We start from the raw sequence: 16,840 nt of genomic DNA, 5'->3' as shown, positions 1-16,840 counted from the left end.
AACTTATTTTACATTAGCAATTTTCGGTCAAAATTAAACAGAAAAACTACATTGATAAACTATCAAAAAATTTAGGAATGAATTGATAAATTGGAAATATTATGATTGAATTAGCACTCATATAATAGGATTAAGATTTTTGTGGTAATTATCCCATTTATTGTATCACTTTAAAAAATTTATAACTAATATTGGTACAGTTAGAAATTCTCTTGCCTTCCTTAATCTTGCTGTTAACTCCTCCATTTTAGGCGTAGACAACTATTTTTTTCCACAAAAATGAAACAGTTCCTAAATAGACTAACGCCTTTTAAGCTGGTAGTAGACAGACCGACACAAAATCCTGAACAGGCATGTACCGACACAAAGAGATTCATTTCACGAGTGAATTTGAATTTCGATAACTAATTCTACACATCGGTAATCACGCAAATATATTAGATCGGCAAAAAGTTATATTTTAGACAGTGACGTGACATCTCAAGCACCCAATCCCTCTCAACAGGTGAAGAGCCATATTTTCATTACATAAAGGCATATTTTATTTTTATTTTTAATAGGTGGTCCGACCGACAAGATATTATTATTTTTCTATTTGCATGAAGAAGAAAAAGATTGGTTTTGACCACAATGGTTTGTCCTCTCGTTACCCATTTTATATTTGGCAAGTTTGGTGATTGATTGTAGAAGAAACACGAAACACACGAGCAAAAGTAAAGGACTCCAAACCCAAATTTTAATCCACAAATGAATTTACCCACATAAAAAAAAAGGGGAGATTATGATTAAATTCGTTGAATAATTCGACCCTTTAGGAGAAGGCTTATTAAGCAAGCATCGACGGAAGCTACACACTCCTTTTGGGGAGAGGCTAGTGGGTGCAACAACTACGATTCGGGTAGAGCTAAGCTTTGTCCCCAGTGGCGGTACTGCCATGACCAGGGCTCTAAATCAAAACCTAATCTGCCAACCTCAAAACAAACGCTGTCTCTCCCCCCCCCCCCCGCTGCGCTATATAATGCAGCCGATGGCGTCCTTCCTTTCTCGAACCCTAAGCAAATCAAGAGTTTGAGTCTAAACCTTGTCTAATCCTCTCTCGCATAGTCATTTGGAGACGAAGTGCTGATCGGCCGCAGCTGCATTCTCTTCGTAAAACATGACGGCTGTCGGCAAAACCTCTTTCCTCTTGGGAGCTCTCCTCCTCTTCTCTGTGGCGGTGACATTGGCAGATGCAAAAGTTTACTACCATGATTTTGTCGTATGTTGTTTTGCTCCTTGTTTTGTCTCCTTTCCCCCGGTCTTGAGTTCGTGATGTGTTTTTAGCTCTGTTCTTTCTTCGTCCCATTGTTGATGAGCTTCTCGGACGGAAATAGGTTCAAGCGACCAAGGTGAAGAGGCTGTGCACGACCCACAACACCATCACGGTGAACGGGCAATTCCCGGGTCCGACTTTGGAAGTTAACGACGGCGACACCCTCGTTGTCAATGTCGTCAACAAAGCTCGCTACAACGTCACCATTCACTGGTAATCAAAAGCTTAGAAGAAAATAAAAAAGTGGGGCGTATTCTTACAATTCATCATGCATTGTCTGGATTTGATGGTTTCTCAGGCTGTCGACATGTAGTTGAAACATTTACGCATGCATGGAACAGAACGTGCCTAGGCATGCCAATGTGTACGTCCAGCATATGTAATCGATGGTAGTGCCAACATATCTAATCATAAGAAAATCTCGATTTGCCACCAGGCACGGCGTCCGGCAGGTGAGATCTGGTTGGGCCGATGGGCCGGAATTTGTGACTCAATGCCCGATTAGACCCGGCGGAAGTTACACGTACCGTTTCACCATCCAAGGACAGGTAGGAACGCTGTGGTGGCATGCACATAGCTCTTGGCTAAGAGCGACTGTGTATGGTGCTCTTGTCATTCTTCCAAAGGAAGGCACCTCGTATCCGTTTCCCAAGCCGAAGCGTGAAACTCCCATCCTTCTCGGTAAAGTCTTTTATACGGATAATTTCGACACGATTCATTTTGACTTAAAAAAATGCACGAGCTTATACTAAGGGAAAAGCACATCTTATCACAGACTCTTCTCGTTCAGAATTTATTTTGTCTGTCTATTGTATTTGTTAGTCCCATTTAAACCCCACACTTTGTATCTACGACAATGATTTTGCGTGGTTTTACTTAGGTAGCCTTTATGAGAGTGGCCATGTTTAGTTCTAGATGGCCAACCATCCATCAATACCAACAGCTAGCAACACATTTAAACACTAGACAATAGTCTAACAGCAATAGATTGAAGATGATTACAATTTCACTCATATTGTCTTAAATAGTGTCTTAAATGGTGATGATGGACAGGGGAGTGGTGGGACGCCAACCCTATTGACGTCGTGAGAGAAGCGACCAGAACCGGCGGGGCACCGAACGTGTCCGACGCTTATACCATCAACGGTCAACCTGGAGATCTCTACAACTGCTCAAGCAAAGGTAGATTGGAAGAAAATTTGCACAGCTAATTTGATTGATAATCTATCTCCAGCTAAAAATGAGAAGGGAAGTCCTCCTTCTAACCCACCAAAAAGCAGTTAGCTAGGAATAGAATGTTTTCGTTTTCTACGGTCTACACTTGGAAATACACAATAACCAGGCACGGTTTTTTTAATTTTACTGATCATAAATCTCGAGAGTCCAAAGAATGGGGTCAGTTCGGGTGCAAAATTTCAAGATAATAATGTAATCTAATCTTTTCCGCATTCTCATGCGCCATGATGACATATCTTTTTTCAACACTAATTAGTATTTGGGGCCCTACTCACGTGAATGGTTTGTTGCAAAGAGCATGTCAAAAGTGGACGCGACAATGGGAATTTAAATTTGATTATGTATGCATTGTTGAGAGCTTGCTTCTTACCCAATTTGACCTTTTGCAGGCTAGAACAAATTAAAGACCACAATCATTTTGTTGCATCTAATTCCTAAAGAATAGATCTATTGACAACGTCAACCAATAATTAGGTAGAGAAAGGAGATAAACCTGAACCAGAATGCAATTGAGCTGATGTTTCTTAACCCTGTGCTATGCAGACACCGTCATAGTTCCGATCGATTCCGGGGAGACCCACCTCCTTCGAGTCATCAACGCTGCGCTCAATCAGGAACTCTTCTTCACCGTAGCGAACCATAGGTTCACTGTGGTCGGTGCCGACGCCTCCTACCTGAAACCCTTCACCACCTCGGTGATCATGCTTGGGCCAGGCCAAACGACGGATGTATTGATCTCTGGAGACCAGCCCCCGGCTCGGTACTACATGGCGGCCGAACCCTACCAGAGTGCTCAGGGAGCGCCTTTTGACAACACCACGACCACGGCCATACTGGAGTACAAGTCCGCCCCGTGCCCCGCCAAGGGCATATCGAGCAAGCCAGTCATGCCAACCCTACCGGCTTTCAACGACACGGCTACCGTCACAGCCTTCATTCAGAGCTTCAGGAGCCCAAATAAGGTTGACGTCCCGACCGACATCGACGAAAACCTCTTTATCACGGTCGGCCTAGGACTCTTCAACTGCCCAAAGAATTTTGGTAGCAGTAGGTGCCAGGGGCCGAATGGGACCCGTTTCACGGCCAGCATGAACAACGTGTCCTTCGTGCTGCCGTCTAATGTCTCGATCCTGCAAGCCTACAAGCAGGGCGTGCCTGGAGTTTTTACCACCGATTTCCCTGCTAACCCCCCTGTCCAGTTCGATTACACGGGGAACGTGAGCCGCTCGCTGTGGCAGCCCGTTCCGGGGACCAAGGTGTACAAGTTGAAGTACGGGTCTAGAGTACAGATTGTCTTGCAAGGAACCAACATACAAACGGCCGAGAACCACCCGATCCACATTCACGGGTACGATTTCTACATCCTCGCCACAGGCTTCGGGAACTTCAACCCCCAGAAAGATACAGCGAAGTTCAACCTTGTCGACCCGCCAATGAGGAACACAGTTGGCGTCTCTGTGAACGGGTGGGCTGTCATTAGATTTGTCGCCGACAATCCAGGTAAAGGCTAGGAAAGTTTCCATTCAATCCCTCGACAAGATAACTTGTTCTCTTTCTTATTATGACTGAGCACACATAATTTTTTGGACCTACAAAACAGGTGCTTGGTTGATGCACTGTCACTTGGATGTTCACATCACCTGGGGATTGGCCGTGGTTTTCCTTGTCGAGAATGGAGTTGGCGAATTGCAATCTCTACAGCCTCCTCCTGCAGATTTGCCTCCGTGTTAAAAGATCTGCGGCTGACAGATAGTCCTCCACGAGAAATTCATAACGCCCACAACACGGGCCTATTCTAATTTTCTTCTTCTTCTTTCCCCTTTTCGTTTTCGTTTCGCGGAGTTTCAGTTCAGTGATTGTTTCCCCTGAATTCAGGGAGCCACCAGTTGTTTGCTTGTCTCATACTTTTTTTTTATAGATAAAATTGTCTTGCATACGTGAACTCCGGTTACCATCAGATACAGTTTCAAGGTTAAACTCGTAAATAATTCATCAATATAGATGTTCCTTTCTCTTTTTTCACAGACAGCCATCCATGATTCAGATCGTTTCGAGCCTCCAAGTTTCACATGTCTGTCTCTTCTTATTCAGAACAATGCCCGCCCTACTTTAGTCACACACCAAGAAATTATACAGGAAATGCTTCAAGATATCATAATCTGAACCAAAAGGTCAATCTAGCAGGACCAAAGATTGAATTAGTGGGTGTGTGACAGTTGACCCAGTTGACACCAACCTTCGTTGTTGAGAGCTAAGCCAAGGGTTAAGCTTTTCTTCATTACAAGGAAGTAGAAGTCTAGTGTATGGACACCTAACTCCGGACATTGGTCAAGTGTGGGTACAACAACAGGCACATCCATTAAGTTAAAGAAAGGAAACACGGAGAGCAGCCAAATCAAAAATCAAGCGGAGGATCTTTGTCTTCTAGAGTAATTTTACAATACCCAAATCTTAACTTACCAAAAAATTCCATTGTACACCCAAAAAAAAAAAAAAAAAAAAAAACAAAGTTAGTGGAAAAACCGTACTTGATCGTGTAGAATTGGAGAAATAAAGCCTGCTTGGCCTGGAATAATTGACTTGTACATAATCTTTTTTCTTTATTATGGGCGAGTCTAGACAACAAGTTAAGCAACGACCCAGACCTAAAGACTCGGTCTAAGTTAAACCCTCCAATGAGTGCCTCTACTACTTACTAGCCTCGGGATGAAGGGTCGAGACCGTGGCGCAGGCATTAGAGGATTGGACTTTCATTAGGGTAACATATTGGATTTGAATTGTTTTCTTAGGCTTTTCTCTATTCGGTTTTATTTCTCTATTCCTATTCTTTTCTTATCAGGCGATTTACTAAATATTATAAGTGCATTATTTTACTTGGAGTTTCCTTACGTTTATTTTCATAATTGAGAGTATGCTTATATTGAAATTGATCGTGCCTAGAATCTCCTTGTCTATTGTATGTTTACTACACGAAGATTTCATGTTTATAAAGTTATCTTTTCTTTTACATATTCACAATGTAATTGTATGAAGAAAGGTAGGAATTCAATGAAGCCAACAAAAAATTTATTCAGCATTTGAATGAATTTTAGCAGTTGTTTTTTACTAATCACTTGCATCAAACAGGTTTATTCACTAGTTTTCGAAGAAGTATTTAGCAAAAATGGTATACCAACATATTATTGACGATCTATTCTTCATTCCTTCTTTGGGAGCTCTCTCGATTGTCTGGAAAGCAAGGAAGGAATTAAAATCGTAGCATTTTTTTTCCTTCAGAGGGTCGGGAAAAATGCCTAGAAACATAGAATGGCACGTTTTTTATTTACACTATGATATGGTATAAGCAAGGATGGTATGTTCTAATTTTCACCTTGAAGACTTTATATATGAGTCGGTATGACTTTCATCCTATACAATCGGCCTTCTTTGTCAAGTAGGCATACCGTAACATCAAAGTCAAAAATTGAAAAAAAAAAAAGTAGTTCAATAGAAGAAGCAATTAGTCTAAGGAGGAGTGCGTATTAACATCAGCTATTGAACACCCCCCGGAGAAAAAAAGAAGAAGAAGAAGAGAAAAATAGAAAAAGAGACTCGTGCTATAACCTCTTTTTTTTTTCCTCAACACGGTGCTCTTCTGAGAAGATAACCTCCTTCGTGGACATTTAAATGATGGTGGAAGGAGCCCTTAGGATCCCTGTAATGGCGCAAAACCAACACCGAAGTCGTCTCTCCTCTGAAATCGGAAGACGCAACTAAATCGCCAATCACTCCTAGCTCTGGATTCTCGCTCCAGTTCAACATCGTTTCCTCGGAGAACACGCTCCCCGCGCTTCTCTTTTGTCCCACCATCACGAGATTGAACTTGTTCTTCAGACCTTGAATTTTGCCTATCGCTTGCTCGGAGTCTTTCACGTCGACCTCATGGTATGTGGAGCACAGATCGGCACCGGCCTTCACCCGAAATAGCTCAATCAGCCCATTGTCAAGCTTGTTCTCCATGATTTCGTCGATATCTTTGTAAACATCGTGGAAAATGATGCGAACCACCGTGACACTGACAGTGGGCCGTCCAATCATGCGAAGAGCCAACGCCAAGGCCTCGCGGTCGTCGGTCCCACCGACGAATATTACACCGACCTTACAAGAAAATGTCGTTGATTTACTCAAGCAATGGCGCATGTTCGTGTCTACCAACGTTCCAATCGTGCAGGGAGCGTAGGCTTGTATCTTTTCAGCTAGATTCCGCAAGGCAATGACGTTCGGGACGTTGGACATTTCTTGGCTTCCGTGGAAGGGGAGGACAATGAGAGGCACGCTTTCATCTTGAGCGAGCCGGCAGATGTACTCGTGCATTGTCTTATATGATGCGGTCGCCGTGTAGGGTTTGACTTTCACTAAGTGATTCGAGTTGCCAAAGTAATTCTCGAAAGCACGCATTATGTGGTAAGATCTTTTGGATTTCGTTCTTTTCATCTGCTTGTTGTAGGGGAGGATGAATGGTGTCGCACGACCGACGAGCTCGTTCAGGTGGAGGGCATAGGCACAGATTGGGCTAGCGACTGTGGGGTTTGATGCTTGGAGAAGAGAAATAATGCCCGGGACATCATCTTCATTGTGAATGCAAAAAAGAATCCGCAACTCCCTGTCGCTCGGGTGTGTCTGCATAGATCTTCTCGATTTTCTTAGTGACCCACTCAGTCTTTTGTGAGGGTTATAGAAAAGATCTATCAAAGGTGTCACAACGGCGGTAATTGCCACTTGGGATAACACTGTCACCGTATAAGTTTTCTTGTCTATGTCCTGCAATTCCAAGTAGATATAATTAAGGCATAGGCTTAACATAAACTAAGTTCAAGCAAATGATATGAATTGCTCCCATTTTCAAAGAATGAGCCTCACAATTAATAGATATCATATTGCAAGTCGCATAGAATAGAATGTCTATGATGGAATGCCTACAGGAAATGACACGAACCCTACACACAATTTCAAAGTGAAACAGTTTGTTTTGTTAAATAAAGTTAAATAGTTCTGCTCCCAACACCTCAATGATAGACAACGAATTGGCCTCATAATAATTATAGTAGTTTCATAAAATTGCTCTAAGATAATAAGCATATGCTGATTAATAGGCATTGGCAGAGGTATATATATATATGATATATGTGATCGCACCTCAAATAGATAGCGGTTGAGGAGATATACGTCGAACGGACCCTTAATGTTCAACATGAGGCCAAGCAAAATTGAATGTCGAAGCCTTAGTTTGCAGCACAACGCAGCTACCAGAGATCCAACAATCTTCAGTAGAGTAGACAGTAGGATTAGGAGGAGGGTATCTCTGGAGACCTTCAAATCTACCGAATGAACATCTATGTTGAATCCGACAACAACATAGAACATCGGCATCAAGATCTCCATGGTGATTAGCTCAACCTTTTCGCTTAAGGTCGTTCCTAGTGGCGGCCCGTTTGGTATCACTAGCCCGAACATTACAACTCCTAGGTTTATCGACCCTATCATGTCCGTGAGAGATGCCAGCACCAAAGCTATGACTAAGATGGATGAGATAAAAAACTCACTCACGGGTTTCCTTTCTGGCAGCTTCTCAATAATCAACATGATCACTGGCCGAATAATACCGAATATGAGCAAGAGGAAAGCCGCGGTTGATAAAACACAATAAAATAAGACTCTTGGTGCTACGGCGTATGCCCCCGCGAACATAAGCAGCCACACGATTGTTTCACAGACCATGGAACAGGACACCGCAAGCTGTCCTAAATCGGAAGTCATGATGTTGAGCTCATTGAAAGCATAGACGACATTAGCGAAGCGCGTAAAGCCCAATCCAGTGATGAAAAAAAATTGGGAGTATTGGTGTTTCATTCCGGGGAGGCTTAGATTATGAGCCACGAGAAACGTCAAGGCGAAAGGCAGAAACATGCTCAATGAGCCTATGATCAAGGCGTTTCTCATCGTATGGTAGATAACAGCCGTGTCTGCTTTCACTGCGGTTAGGAATTGGAGGTAAGTTGTGCCAAGAACGCCTAATGTCCTTGCCAATAGAAGTTCTTCTTTTGGGAGTGTCGCGAAGTACGTGGCATTCCCCCTGACTATGGCGTTTACCAGAATGCCCGCCTGAAAAAAGATATTCAACCACGTAAACAAGTCTATTACCGCATATAATCTAATGGCTACAATACCCATAATTAACTGCATCTTTCAAAGCTACCAATAATGTAAGAACATGATTGGTATTGTCTAAATATCACAAGTCATCAGCTCTCTTTCCTGATCTTCTTTACTTTTCTAATACATGCTCTTATGTTTCTCGAAGATCTTGACTTATAGTTATGATGAATTCGACACCCCTCCAGGATTTAGAAATTAACTTCATTAGTTGAACTGTAATGACAGAAATATGCGAGAAGCCATAGGTTATGATGTATGCCTTCATTCAACGGTACTTGCTCCAACGTCATAAGCTAAAAGGAACACGGTTGCCCCAGAATGCATTCGTTCCACTGTCCTAAATGAAAATCACAGATCTTGATTGGCTTGCTTCTCAAATGATGCATAAGATATTATCACTTCTGAACCGTCCAACTTCTTTTCGCCATGATTAATTATTGTTCAAATGGTCAGCAAGAATAGAGACTGGCATATGGCGAGATAGAGAAAAGGACTGAAGCAGCATGAACTTACCAAGGCACTGCAAACGAATCGAGGTTGCCTCAAAGGCCTAAGGATCAATCGAAGGATGAGATAGGCCAAGGTGATACAGATGAACTGGCTCATTAACACCGTATAATTCCGCGCAAAATGGTCATCTATGGCCCCAATATACAAGGAATGTGTAGTCACATTGGCGCAGATGATTGGTCCTTTTAGACGGGGATGTAGAAGATGCCCCAGGAGCGACATCGTTGAAACTCAGAACACCGCCGAGCCTTTCAAGGTACCCTCTTTTATTTGTTCTTGGCAAACGGCATTCTATTCAATCACCATACGTGCATCCTCCTCTTTCGCATGTTGCCAACATTCGCAGCGCTTCCTTTGCCGAGACAAGCACGCGACCACATCACACGTGGAATTGAAACAAGTGGTGCTCTCGGCAACTGAGGATCCAGCGCTCATGCGTCGAACATAGGAAAGAAAGAGCATGAAGAATGGATTCTACTAATCAAGGAGATGGCGTGCCATCATTCCGACTAGGGAAGGGGCGGAGAAGCTTGCAGGTTTCTGAGGTTGACAAAAATATGAGAGGTCGAGGAGTGGTTGATCTTCGCAGTTAACAAGAGAAGGCGAGGCCGTGAACTGGGCATGCATGGGAGACGGGCCGTTGCTTGAACTCAGGTGCTTGCTTGTATCCGTGAACTGTAAAGAAACAAGAAAATGCATGGCGACACGACAGGAGGTTCATTTTTGGATTTATGCGGTTAGATAATGGTTGAAAGTTGAAACTCCCGACATCTCAACCTGTCATTCCCGGCTTCAACTGTCGTACAGGTACACGCCCTTGTTGTCGTTATGGAAAAAAAAAAGAAAAAAAAAGATATCTGGGGATTATTCGGATGGGAAATGCTTGCCTGATGACCGTCCACGGTCAAATGACAGTGCAACGGTCGGGGGGGCAGCACAAATTCATTTCGAGGAAACCGGTAGACTTCTTAAACTGGCTTTAATTTTAACTCTGTTTCCTTTTCTTTTTTTTTTTTTTTTTTTCCTTTGACTTCTAAATTTCCTTATTGGGAGCTTCAATTTAAAGACAAAAATCAGGACAGGGCCCAATAGAATCAATGCTCGCCCGAATTCATTTTATCATAGAACTAGATTAATTGCATTCATGTTAATAAAAAAAAATAAAAATTATGATCTCGCATGGTTGAATGATAGGGTTAATTTATGATTAGTCCTATTTATAAATAATAGAGAGAGAGAGAGATATGAATACGGGAATGAGAAAACCAAATCTAATTCGAAAAGGTTTACAATAAATTATCCGAAAAAATAAAGTCATCAATCATTTTTTTTACCGATAAAATAAAAAATTCGATACTTGCCATTACTTATTGAAATTTACTACAACAGAAAAAAAATCTATATTTTTCAAGCACTGGATAATAAAATTCTGCGAGCAATACGCATATCAAATAGTTTGATTTATAAGCATACTTGATTTACATGAAATTAACTTAGTATGTCTATTTGATTGAAATATTTTTTTGTGAATTAGTATTCTAGACTTTCACTTGTTTGGTTTGTTGAAAATGATCAGTTAACGAAAAATCATTTACAGTAAAATATATATATATATATATATATATATATATATGTTTAAAGTTAGGAAAATAAATTCCTTAAAAGGGAAAAGATTTTTCTAAAAATTATTTCCTCAAAAGTATTAAATATTTCCTAAAACAAACCCAATAACCAAGGGAGTCTTTCCTTCTCTCTTGGTGAAAAACATCATTACAATTTACAGTGGAGGAATTGAACAAGGTGAGTCGGTCGCGGAGATGGGGTTTTTAATTTCACAAGACCTTGTGCTTTTCGATCAAGCGCCTATAACATACTAGACTAATTACCTGTAAGTATAATCTCAGATGAAATCGATACAGAAATTCTTTAACATCATAAAGATTACATTTACTCTCTAATGTTCTCATCTCGTTCGTGGCTTCCGCCACTCGCTCTACGCTCTGAAATGGCGTCTATTAGAAAGAACTCGCTTCTACTCTCTATCAATGCGTCATCAATCTTCTCATCTAAAGCATCGTCGGCGTCCCTAATGATCGAATCGGGTCCTGCAAACATGAGTCCAAGATGGAGTTCGTCAAGGGCGTCACGATCTCCAGCGCTCCCCCTTCCAGTTCGAGCTATAGACTCCGCCGCTAAATTGTATTTCAACAAACTGTTCTCCTAAGAAGATACTCCCTATCACGTTCGTTTGGAGCGTTATGACGGGAGCAACTGGGGTCACCGTGATGTTTCATCACCAGCACAGACGTCACCTCGCCGCAGAAATCCGATGATGCCAAGAAGTCTCCGATCACTCCTAGCTCCGGATTCTCGCTCCAATTCAACATCGTGTTGTCCGAGAACAAACTCCCTGCCCTTCTCGTTTGGCCAACCATTATGAGATCAAACTTGTCCTTCAAAGCTCGAATATGACTCATGGCTTGGTCGGAATCTTCTACAGCTACCTCGTGGTACAAACAACCTTCAGTGATGTGGAGCTTTGCCCTATATACACCGATGAGCTCATCATTGAGCTTCTGGTCCAGCTTTCCATCGAGGTCCCCGTCAACGCTGGGGAAGATGAACCGCAGCACCGCGACACCCACATTGGGCTGTCCGACCATCCGAATAGCCAATGCTAGCGCCTCACGGTCGTCTGTCCCACCGATGAATATCACGCCAACCGCACATGAGATTGACGATGCTTTACTTGGGTAACAGTGCGTGCCCTTGTCCACCAATGTCGCCACCGTGCACGGAGCGTAAATTCGTACATTTTGAATCAGATTCCGGAAGGCGACAAGCTCCATGACATTGGAGGTGTCTCGGCTTCCATGGAATGGGATGATGATAAGGGGGATCTGTTCTTCTTGAGCAAGCCGACAAATGTACTCGTGCATGTTCTTGTACGCCGCAATCACCATGTAGGGCTTTACTCTTACCAAGCGTTTCGAGTTGTTGGAGTAGTTCTCAAACGCACGCATTATAGGGTGCGATGAACTCTTGGATCGAACTCTTGTCATCTGCTTCTCGTAAGGGACCATGATCGGTATCGTGCGGCCAATGAGCTCGTCCAAGTGGACAACGAAAGCACATATGGGGCTTTCCGGCATGGGGTTTGATGCTTCGAGAAGAGAAATGATGCCTAGGACATTATCTTCATTGTGAACGCAACAGAGAACCCGCATTTCTACATTCCTTGGGGCTGTTTGCATGGATCTTGTACATTTTGGGATTGACGCAATCAATCTTGTATGGGGGTTGTAGAAACGATCTATCAAAGGCGTCACGATTGCTGTAAGTGCTATATCTGATAAGATCGCCATTGTAAAAGTTTGCTTGTCTATATCCTGCAATTTGAAATGATAAGTCAACAATAGAATGCAACTTATTCGAATTTAGTAAATCCAGATAAAAAGAATGTATCCTTTTCCCCCTTTGGACAATGCGGAGGGCCAAACAGGGCTAAACCCTCCTTTCCTTTATGGCTTATTAGACTAATGTTAATGACATTTAAGAGCTCAAACAAGGCGAACCCTTCAAAAAATCAAGCTGTAATGTGTCGGTTTTATCATGCCAGTCAGAGGATAAGGTTTAATCAATTTCACATTTTGAGTTCCTAACCACATAAAGATCCTCTCAATATTGGTGGAGCAATCGATCGGATCAAATAATTGGAAGGATCCAAAATATGTTATGTCACAAAACATTAGGATATGGTTCGACAGCTAGAAGTTACGAAATCTTGAGGACCTTACCTTCTTTATAAACCAGCGGTTGAGTAGATATACGTCATATGGACCCCTGATGTTCAACATGAGGCCAAGCAAGAGACAATGTCGGACCCTCACTTCGCAGAATAATGCCGCCGATAGAGCTCCGACGACCCTTGTTAGAGCACAAACAAGCGTTAAAAGGAAAATCTCTCTGGTGATCTTGAAGTCTATCAAAGCAAGGTCCATGTTGTACCCAATAGAGACATAAAATATTGGCATCAAAACCTCCGTGCAGACCGCCTCGATCTTCTCACTTATGGTTGACCCCAGTGGCGGTCCATTCGGTATCACTAGTCCGAAAAGAAGCATTCCGAAATGCATGGAGCCGATCATGTCGGTTAAAACTCCTACGAGTAAAGATCCAATGAAAATGGACATGATGTAAAATTCACGCACCGGTTTGCCTTCCGGCGTCCTCTGGATAATCAACATGATCAGGGGTCGTACAATGAAGATAATACCCAATATCACACCTAAGGCGGCCAAAATGGACCAAATAAATTGCGCAGGGTATCGAAGGTATATGCCTATGAACAACCACGCCCATAGAAGTACTTCGCTGAAGATGGAAGAAGACATTGCGAGCTGGCCTAAATCAGACGTCATAATGTTGAGCTCATTGAAAGCGTAGACAACATTTGGAAATCGCGTGAGCGATACAATCCCGGCAAATATGTAGTGGAAGAACCCCTTACGTATTCCAGGGAGGCTCAAGGTTTGGATCATGAGCAAGAGGGCGGCGAAGGTCATGAGCATGGTTGATGAGCCAATGATAGAGGCGTTTCTCATCGACCGCTGGATGACAGTTACGTCCGTTTTCACCGCCAATAAGAATAGAAGGTATGTCAAGGCAAGAGTACCTATGGTTCTAACCAGTAGCAGTTCTTCGTGTGGGAAGGTACTCGTCGAGAAGATCTTGGTCCTCCCCAAGACGGAAGGGCTCACCAGAAAGCCGGCCTGAAAAATGCGAGATGACAAATGAAATTGCTTTGTTCTCTCGATCCCTAAGGCACATCATTAGCCATTGAAAAGAAAATTGCAACATCGACGATTGTCTACCTACCAGGACACTGCAAACGAATTGGGGTTGTCGAAGAGGCCTAAGAAGAATTCTGAGGACGACGTAGAAAAGGGAGATCAACATGAACTGCATCAAGAACACAGGGTAAATGCCTTTTGTGTACCAGCCCAGATCGGAGCAGATGACCGGACCTTTTAGCTTCCCTTGCCAATATTCACGGGCCAGCAATGGAGCTTCCGCAAATGGCATCGTCTTGTAAGAGAAGTTAACCTTCCACTTTTTTGCCCTTCAATATTATTGGGATTACCAGTTTGCAATGCAGCCTCAATCTCAGCGTGGGTTGATGCCCCATCGCGGGAGAGGAGAGAGAGAGAGAGAGACTGGACAACGACTTCTGGTTTCTATTTGTTCTTGAACTAAATGTCCAAGCTGAGTTGTAAGGAGATGCACCACCCAAAATAGTAGTGTTTTATGTTTGGGTTTATGTCGTTGGGTGACAGGTTCTGCGTACTTGAAAAGCAAGGAAAAACGTTAATCTCTTCCGGATTGAAGAAGGGTGTCAGCGACCTAAAAGTTCCGGGGCACCACCTAGACTTTAGGTTAATGGATTACTAAGTTTGAAACTTAGCTCAGGCATTCTCAAGCCCATATCAATTTGCGACTTAGGGTTCCAATTCTTTTTAACATGCAGATGAATTTTATCTAGGAATCGCCACTAATTAGTTTTCGGTAAATCGATTAGACATCTAAGTAAAATAATGAAAAAATTATTCTACTCTTACGAATCGGAGATTATAGGAGTGGAGACTTGATTACGCTAGATTAATTTAATGCCATTTTAGTACCTTTTATTTTAAAAAATATTTTTGCAGGTAGTATTGATTAATTTTAACTTAAGCTAAATAACATGCAAATTGTGGTCATGCGGGTGTACAATCAATGAAATAACATTCAATAACTAAAGTGATAGAATTGTAAAAAATTATTAATGACAACCTTACAAAAATGCTAATGAAAATGCATGCCCTAAACATGATTTTCTAAACATGACACTTAATTTTTTTATTAATTAAACGTAATCTTAATTTAACTTAATATGCATGAATTTATTTTAATGACATGCGAGATGCAATTCATATGGTATGACTTAAACTTATCACTATATGTATGCAATCTAATTTATATAATCCTAAATATGCATGTGTTACATGATATGGGATGAATGACATGATATTTCTATATGCATGCTCTTTTATGATTTTTTTAATGATGATTCATTTTTTAATACATATATGCAACCTATGCTAAATAATGATGATATGAAATGAGATTAATTATGAATTAACCTATTAACTAACCAAGGAAATGATCGTTAGTTTTTTCTTTCTTTTTTAATGACATAATGTTTTTTATTGAAAAGAAAGTAATTTAATGGTGCAATAATCATCTTTTAACATTTTCATTTTTATTAAAAAAAACAATTAAACTATAACTCATATGCATGCATAACATTTTTTGTTCCTCTTTTTGTTTTACTAAATGAAAATTGACTTAATCTAAAAATATCTAGGTGTGTTGCTTTAATATGAAATGTGTATGGACCTAAGTACCTAAGTTCTAGATATGACAATATTTTACTAATAAAAAATTCTAATTAAACCTATTATGCAAATTAATTAATATGTACCTAATATTTTTTGGATTCTTTTTATTGAAATTCGGAATTAATAAAAAAAAACTAATTAGACTAACTAAAGTGAATGATATTCTAATTTATTTTAGGAATCAATTTAACTTAAACTATATCTTATCTTAAAAGCTATATAAAAAAAAATCAAGACATGCCAACATTATTTAAAATTAGCCCTAACAAAAATCACCCATCTAAAAGTATAATCTAAAAATTATAATCCTATAAATGCAATTCTAATTTACTAACCCTAAAAATATAGTCCTAATTTACTAAACCTAAATGCTCTAATGCAATATTTAGATTTTTATGTACTTTTTGATTTTTTGATTTTTTTAATCTTTCCAAACAAGTAATTATTTTAAAAGAATGAATATAAGAATTAAAATAACCGAAATAATAATCCGTTGTCTCACGGATTAAATTAACAATTATTTTAACTTTATAATGATTTAACAATTAAAATATTATCAAAATTCCTAAAAATTAAAGTAATTAAAAAAATGACTCGTCTTACGGGTCAAATTAATAATTACCATAATTTGGGATAAAACCCCTTAATGTCTACAAAATGCACAAATATTAACATTGACAAACCATATTCTAACTTAAACAATAATAACAAAATTTAAAATGAATAAATAAAGAAAAACAAACTACCTAATTTGCTTTTCTCTTTTTCTTTTGTTTTTGTTTTTGTTTTTCCTTTGCTTCCAAAAGAAAAGCTCGGCAGCTCGTGCGGCTGGTCACCGAGGGGACTGATCGTTAGTCTGGCAAAGGGAACTCCGGCGAAGGCGGACCGGCAGGAACGGGGCGGCACCCGGGCAGCAGGGACAACAGGCGGAACAGGGGTGTCGCGGTCGGAGCTGAATCGGCGGTGGCTTCGCGGACAGGGCGTTGCAGGCGGAGGACTCCAACGGTGGGCGAGTCGCGGGCGTCGGCGGCGGAATCTGGAACAGTGGGCGAGTGACGATGATGATCAGTGACTCGGGCAAGAACAGAGGCGCGGAGCAATGGTGTCGCGGTGCAGCAAGGCAGTGACTTCGTCGGAGGGGAGTTCG

The 16,840-nt window shown here is 41.2% G+C and overlaps 3 protein-coding genes across 3 annotated transcripts; 1 reads left to right on the top strand and 2 right to left on the bottom strand.

Moving 5' to 3' along the window:
- The first annotated feature begins 1,027 nt into the window (after nucleotides 1-1,027).
- On the top strand, nucleotides 1,028-4,544 carry LOC104454426 (laccase-5). The gene is made up of 6 exons (XM_010069264.3): nucleotides 1,028-1,258; nucleotides 1,374-1,525; nucleotides 1,749-1,993; nucleotides 2,366-2,494; nucleotides 3,092-4,048; nucleotides 4,149-4,544. The coding sequence occupies exons 1-6, from the start codon at nucleotides 1,157-1,159 to the stop codon at nucleotides 4,277-4,279; spliced, it is 1,716 nt and encodes a 571-aa protein (XP_010067566.2). The 5' UTR covers nucleotides 1,028-1,156; the 3' UTR covers nucleotides 4,280-4,544.
- Nucleotides 4,545-5,910: 1,366 nt separating this feature from the next.
- On the bottom strand, nucleotides 5,911-9,475 carry LOC104455916 (cation/H(+) antiporter 15). The gene is made up of 3 exons (XM_010070620.2): nucleotides 9,257-9,475; nucleotides 7,724-8,689; nucleotides 5,911-7,348 (listed from the first exon to the last, which is right to left on the bottom strand). Exons 1-3 carry the CDS (start codon nucleotides 9,473-9,475, stop codon nucleotides 6,167-6,169), a joined length of 2,367 nt encoding a protein of 788 aa, XP_010068922.2. The 3' UTR covers nucleotides 5,911-6,166.
- Nucleotides 9,476-11,457: 1,982 nt separating this feature from the next.
- Nucleotides 11,458-14,338, bottom strand: LOC104455915 (cation/H(+) antiporter 15). Its single transcript, XM_010070619.2, has 3 exons — nucleotides 14,132-14,338; nucleotides 13,051-14,025; nucleotides 11,458-12,642 (listed from the first exon to the last, which is right to left on the bottom strand). Exons 1-3 carry the CDS (start codon nucleotides 14,336-14,338, stop codon nucleotides 11,458-11,460), a joined length of 2,367 nt encoding a protein of 788 aa, XP_010068921.2.
- Between the last annotated feature and the right edge of the window lie 2,502 nt (nucleotides 14,339-16,840).

This window comes from Eucalyptus grandis, chromosome 7 (assembly GCF_016545825.1).
Source record: "Eucalyptus grandis isolate ANBG69807.140 chromosome 7, ASM1654582v1, whole genome shotgun sequence".
Lineage (NCBI taxonomy): Eukaryota > Viridiplantae > Streptophyta > Magnoliopsida > Myrtales > Myrtaceae > Eucalyptus > Eucalyptus grandis.
Note: the sequence above shows the minus strand (reverse complement) of the source record. Positions and strands in the feature narration are given on the sequence as shown.